The sequence below is a fragment of the Nomascus leucogenys genome, chromosome 5 (assembly GCF_006542625.1).
Source record: "Nomascus leucogenys isolate Asia chromosome 5, Asia_NLE_v1, whole genome shotgun sequence".
In the NCBI taxonomy this organism is placed as follows: Eukaryota; Metazoa; Chordata; class Mammalia; order Primates; family Hylobatidae; genus Nomascus; species Nomascus leucogenys.
In genome coordinates, this window is record NC_044385.1 from 62,145,788 (window position 1) to 62,152,616 (window position 6,829).

Below are 6,829 nucleotides of genomic sequence, written 5' to 3' on the forward strand. Positions count from 1 at the left end.
CACCTGAACGTAGGAGTCACAGTCATTCTCCCCCATGCAAAGAATTCCACTGTTGTTAGGTCAGGAAGATTTGGCAACCCCGCAACAGGATCCCATCCCAACCAGACCAGAAACCTCATCATTCCTGGTACCCTCTTGTCCACAATAAATTCTATAACCTCAACCAGGTCCATTCACCTCTCTCTGGGGTGGAGCTGGTGCCAGGCAAGTGCTTCCAACTACACTCCCTGAGTACAACCCACTCCACATGTTATCTGCTCACATGACTGCGCAGCAGAGGGGGCTGGATCAATAACAGCCAGGAGAAGCCTTCTGTGCAGAGACATCTGAATGTTTAATGATCAAGGAGAGAGAAAGGAAAGAAGGAAAGAGCAAAGAAAAGAAGGAAGGAAGAGGGGAGGAGGAAGGGAGGGAATGATGAGATTGTGTCTAAAATTAGAACTGTGGCACACACATGTGTACCATGACAGCCTGTCGCTCATTTTGGGCAGACACAGCCTTGACATCCTTAGCTCAGAAGGCCCACAGTAATGGGTAGTGATAGGGTGATATGGGAAGCACAGGGTCGGTGACTGCTGTCATTTCTTTGTTCTCTTCCACAGCAGTCAACAGTTCCAAATGAGGACATGCTCATTGGGACCCCATTGGATTTGATGAGGTGTGAGATCATCCATGGTCCATGAGAGACCAGGTCAATGCCTGGACTATTTCAGGAAAATCACCACACCGGACCTTCCTCGTTGCCCCAGACTCACTATTAGTGACTATCCCCAGAGCTGATGGGCTGCCCCAGTTCTGTGCACATGGACCATTATCCCAAAGCTGGCACCGCCCCCTAGAGCCCATCTGTGCTGGGCCTCACCTCCAAGGCCATGCAAGGCCAGCAGCGGGAGGGCAAGGCAGTCAGAGCTGCTCCACTCTGGCCCTCATGACATGGTTCTCTGACCTAAGAGCCCCCAACGCATTACAGAACTGCACTCTTCAGACCACGCAAATGTATGCAGACTGTCGAGAGGGGCAGGGCATGAGGCTGCAGAAAATTCATGATTAAGCCTCTTCCGGAACTGCAGAGCTTCCTGCTCACCCAGAGAAGCTCGAACCAGGGCTGCCAGATCAACCATCTCAGATCCTGCACCGGGGTAAGTTCGGATCCGTAGCAACTTGAGCACATCTCATAGAGTTTATATAGGAAATGACTAACTGAATGGGAGTTATAACTCCACCAATTTTTCCAGAACCTGAAGCAATCCTAAAACCATCTCTTAAACACCCTGTGTTTTCCTGAGACACTGAAGAGTCAAATACATAGAACAGAATTAAAGTTCAAAACCCTGGAAATAAGTTTTAAACACCTGTTTAAAAAAATCATACTATCATATTTCTCCTCGCTAGTAAAACCTTCACCTGACCCACCTTTGAATGGAAGCCCCAGTTTGGGTGCTCATCTGAGGTCCTGATGAAGACCGGCCTTTCAGGGCTACCTAACCCCAGCCAAAAAGGGAACAGACTTAGGTTTCCCAAGCAAGTTAAATAGCAGATCAGGCCCAGCGTTCGTGTTTTTATTATTTTACATTACTATTTCCCCAAATGATTTTCTGCTCACATTTTTGTCCATCTAGCAAGGCTGGAGTGCTTTAAAAGTGAGCTATATATTATAGGTATATAGATATACAGATGAAACAAGACATCTCGCTCCCCCAGCCTACTGCACAGAGATACAATTGCCAAGTTCTTTTCTCCTTTTTCAATCTTATCTCCACACCACCAACCTGAGGGAAAAAAAAAAAGGCTCCTTCAAGGTCCCACCTAAGTTGTCACCTCTGCAGCTCCTGCTGGAACAGTAACACTCCCCCACCCCCACGTCCTCTGCACTGCCGCTGCTGTGTCACTGCCAAGCTTGCCAGCAGCTGCAGTCACCTGCGGCTGCATGGGGGCGGCAAAAGTCCTTCTTCCAGCACGTTTCCTTCTGCTGTTTGATTTCAGGTAGAAAATGCACCTTCTATTTTAATCAAGGTGTAAACCCACCCCACCCCCGACCTACAGTTACTCTTTTCTAGAGAAACTGAGTGTGAGGATGAAGTCCCCAGAGGGGAGCCGGGCTGCGGAGGAGAGGCTGCTGCCGGAGGAGGAGAAGGGCCGAAGGTGAGGCCGCCGCGGCGCGCGGGAGCGCCAGGTGTGCCACAGCCGGGGCGCCGCAGCCCCCTCGCCCCCTCCTGGCGCCTGTGCCCTCCCTCCGCCCTCCCCGCGCGCGCCGCGGGGTCCTAGCGCCGCCGCGGCCTCGTTCCGGGCGGGGCTGGGAAGGCGAGGGTAGGAGGCTGCCGGCACACGCACCACCGCTCTGCGGAGGTTGCTAATATTGGGACCTGCCGCAGCGGCAGCAGCAGGAGACCGCGGCACTGCTGTCACCCCCGGGGCCCGCTTCTCACTGCAACCGGATGAAAGACTTAAATAACCCTCCTGCCTCACCCTGCTTCCCCACCCCCACTGCGCACAGCCACCCACTCAACTCCATCCCAGCCAGAGTGAGTGGCACAGCGGAGGGCCAGGGCGCCCTTCCCCCTCGGCCGACGCCAGGCGGACGGGCTAGCTAGTGGCTCGGCGCCCCCTGTCCCCAACCTGGGCCGGGGCTTCCGCTCCCCTCCCATCCAACACTACCCCTCGCCCCTCCCTCCAGCCCCCATATACCCCCCAACACTGTACCGAGAGCGTCTACGGAGTGGAGATGCCACTTCCTTGACAACACCTTTCTCTGACCTCTAGGGGTGAGGGGTCTAGCTTTTTGTTTAACGGTCTCTATTGAGCCACTGTAGCCCGCCTCGGTCCTCATCCGCTCACCCTAGAATGCGCCTCTCCTGCCCTCCCCTCCCGCGTGGCCCCCGCCCTTGCATCCGCGCTCTCCCCAGTGGCAGAGTTACGGGATTTCTAATGACTCGATTGCATGTGGCAAACGTCCTATCCTAAAGGTGACTGCATCAAAAAAAAAAAAAAATGCTCATGGAGGGAAGGGGTACGTGGAGGAGCCCCAACTAGAACATCCCATAATCTCTGCACGCCAGGGCCCAGTCGTGCTGCACCGGAGTTCTAACAGGGTCTCTCAAAGACAGGCTCGGCTGATCCAGACAATAAAACCGGCTCGGGCCCACCGCGGCGCCCCTGCAGCCGTGCGCCCCCGCCGCGCTCCCGCGCACACCCCAGGCTCCCCCGGCTGTGAAGCCGGAGCGGAGGCGGGGGCGCGGGAAAGCCAGATCGCGATCGGCGAGCTCGCGAGCTCTGCTCTCGGAAAGCGGTTAACAATAGCACGCCGCCCCCTCCGCCCGCCTCCGCGGCCCTTTGTCCCCCCCACCCCCACTCCTTCCCCTGCGGCTCCGGCCAGGGGCCCCCGACCCACCTCCCGGGCACCACGGAGCCCTTCGAGTCTCCAAAACCCGGCTGCGTGCTTCAGAAGAACGACACGGAATGGGACAGGGGAGCTCAGGGGTCCGACCTCCAGCCCGTCCTCTGTCCCCGCCACCAACTCTCCTGCCGCTGCGCGCGCCTCCAGCCGTTCCCACACCGCAAACCACCGCGCAGCCCGGGGCGGCGGCTGTCAGCCCCGCCAGACCCACCCTTACACACAAAGAGAAAGCGAAGGGGCTCAACTTGGGCCAAAATGAAAAACCAGATTCCCTAAACGCGGCCAGAAGTGTGTCAGCCCCTGCCTGCCGCCCCCCGGCCCCCGTGGTCCCCGCAGTACTGAAGGGCGCACCCGAGCCAGGCGGAAAGGGAGCCGGAACGAGAGCGCGTTTAGGACCGCGCGGAGCCGGCCGGGCAGCCGCTAAGTGCGCCGCGGGGCCCGGGCGGCCGAGCGGGCACCTGCCGGCCGCGAGCGCGGGAGGGCTGGAGCTCCGGCCGCCTGGCACACCTAGGCCGGCCGCCCACGCCGCTCGCCTTGGTCGGCGCGGCCCCGACATCCTGCGGGTGGCCGCCGCGGCCCCGGACACACTCGCTCGCCCACCCAGGGCCGCCCACTGCCTGTTGTTCTGGTATCGAACGCTAGGCAGGGTGGCAGCCCTTAAAGAGGCCAGATGGAAACGGCACTTTTAGTAAAGTTTAGTCTTCTCTTTGCAACAACCAGAATCTACCTTTACTTCTGGGGTGGGGAGGGGATAGTTATATTTCAACTGAATAATTGCAAAGCAAAGAACTATAACTTTTTTTTTAACCAGCGAGTGGAGACGGCCAGAGCAATTTCACACTACTAGGCTCAGCTGTGGGCTTGGCCTCAGGGGTGAGCACGAGGAGCAAATCCTGGGCCTCGTGGATCTGGGACCATCCCCAGCCCAGGCCTAAGTCCTCCTCACCTTCTGGCATCATCCGCAGCCGCACGAAGCTAAACATACAGTTTAGATTGTGTTCAACATCTGGCACTAAAGCATGAGGAAGAAAAATCACCACAGGACTTTGTTTTTTACGACCTAGTTTAAGTGTTGTCAGGTGGGTTCACTCAGAAGTTAACTCCTTCCAACAGTCTAGTTGCCCAAACTGGCGCTTAATTTTTTTTTTTTTTTTTAAGTAAGGAAAAAACTCAAGAGTCTACCCAATTGGGACTGTGTAGTTGACTTCGTGCCGTTGGGCTCAGAGTGCCCCGGCAAGCACGTGTGTTTAGGCATAAAGTGGGCAGAGCCACCAGCCCTCGATTCTGCAGCCCTCAGTGCTGAGTCACAAATACCCTCCGCTGAAAAATGAAATCCTCGGAATGCCCTTTAAAATTAGCTCGCAGCGTTTGCACGCGCGCACACACTCACACCACAGAGCCACGCAGGAGACCTACACAGGGCTGCACACTATGGAAATTTAAAAGCAGAGGTTATCACTTGATAGCTGGAAAGACAAAAACCCCTGAGCGTCCTGCCTCTTCCCAAGTCATTTTCCCCAAGCCTCTGCCCCTGCTTTTCACGGAGCCTAAAATATGACTTTAGTCCTCCCAACAGGACAATCCGTCAGCAACCTTCGCCTATGGGGCTTTCAGACCCTCACAGGGGGGAATAAACAATGCGCTTAATATACAATTCAAGCAGTATACTTACTAGAGGAAAGGGGGAAAGGAAAAAAACCTTAATTTGGGCACAAGGTACCCACTGCCTTCAAGAAATTGCATTAAGTTCTTAGTAGTTAATGATTAAAGCTTTAAACTCGTGCAATCAGTCCATTCAAAAGAAACTTCGTAAACCCGTGTATCTGATGCAAAAGAACTGGAAGCTTGTATTATATTTATAAATTATGCCCCCCTTTAAATTAAAAGTAGGGGGCCTTTCAGTGTATACTTGCATCAGTGCCAACAGCAGATCTGCAATTCCGGAGGCATTTTTTTTTCGGAGCTGGCGAGAGAGAGAGAGACAGAGACACAGAGAAAGAGGGGAGGAGGGGAGAACCCTTTCCACGTCCCCCACCCGGCCACCACCTTCTTGGTAGTTATAATTTCAACATGTCATCTCATGGACACTAAAGGGTTAATGGTATACCTACCAAATCGGCTGTGGTCTTTCCTGGTTCCCTGGATAGTACCATTAGGGAAGATTTCTAAGTGAAATCCAGTCCTGCAGTATAGCTGCCTCCGCCTGAGAATCCCCTTTAAATGATCCAAGTCCGTGACTGCGGGTCCCCTGGGGAGCCCCCCTGCTTCGGACTGACCCAGGTGGTCACTTAACAAAACCGGGCTGTCCACCGGCAACACGGGCACATTCCCAAACGGTACCGCATCCTGCACACCGAAATAGTTCCCAACTTCACCTAAGGGAGCCATCAGAGGACTCGGCTTTTGGAGCACAAGAATAAACAATAATGATGGTGTCAACCCAGGAGATATTAGGCGAGGTATATCCAACTCCCCTCCCTTACTGCAGTTGCAGAGAGAGAGAGAGAAAAAAAGGTTCTTTTCTTCAATCCATTAAATGCATAAATAAAAGTAATCTGCTGTTTCACTGGCACAGGTTCAAGGTCAAACCACTGATAGTCTAAGAAACCACCACTTTATACTCACACACTGACATACTGATAAACATATCTATGTATCTCTATAGGTAGATCCCCAGCTCTTAGCAGGCAGGAAGGTCTTCATCCCATCCGACCGTAATAAGGAAAAAAAATCCGTAGTTTCTCCATTTGGTTTGAGATCAGAATGACCATAGCAACTTAAATGCCTAGGCGTTATTATAGGGATTTTTAAGATGCACGGGCTACGTCAGAATTTACGGATCCTGACTCCAGGAAGGCATGCGCTGTTTTTACTCTCTAACCGACTCTGCAGACATCAGCATGAATCCTTCAAGGGGAAAAAAAAATCTCACGTTGGTGGCGGCGACAAATCTCCCCTCCCGGTCCCCCCTCCAAAAAATGATAATAATAATAAAACAAAAAGAAAAAGAAACTTTAGGCGTCCAAAGCTAGTATCCAGGATTCTCCAGAGGCTCGGCAGATGTCCATTGGCTTAGAACGGGTGGCGAGCGGCGAGCGAGGAGAGCCGCGTCCGGGAGCTCGCGTGCCGCCCAGGCTGCCGCGAACAGGTGTTGCCGCGCCGGCTCGCGGAGCGTTGTAGCCGGGCGGAGCGCTCCTCCTGCGCAGCCCCCGCCGGCGCGCAGAGTGGCGCAGGCAGCGGCATTGGGCTGGGTTTAAGGTAGCGCCGCGGCCGCCCGGGCTCCCCGCGGTCCTAGCGCCCGGCCTACAGCCCGCGCCGCTCTGCGGCAGGCGAGGTGCGGCGCGCCAGAGCGCAGGACTTTCTGGGAGGCAGCCGAGGAGCCCTGGCTTTACAAAGAAAAGCAAATGAAAGATGCACTGAGAGAGGCGGGAGGAA

At 54.6% G+C, this 6,829-nt stretch overlaps 1 protein-coding gene across 1 annotated transcript in view; it reads right to left on the reverse strand.

Moving 5' to 3' along the window:
- Positions 1 to 6,623, reverse strand: part of FGF9 (fibroblast growth factor 9) — a 33,312-nt gene extending 26,689 nt beyond the window's left edge. Inside the window, exon 1 of the mRNA XM_003273103.3 lies at positions 5,506 to 6,623. Coding sequence (XP_003273151.1) covers positions 5,506 to 5,782 — 277 coding nt within the window. The 5' untranslated portion in view covers positions 5,783 to 6,623. The remainder of the gene's footprint in view (positions 1 to 5,505) is intronic.
- Positions 6,624 to 6,829: the final 206 nt, after the last annotated feature.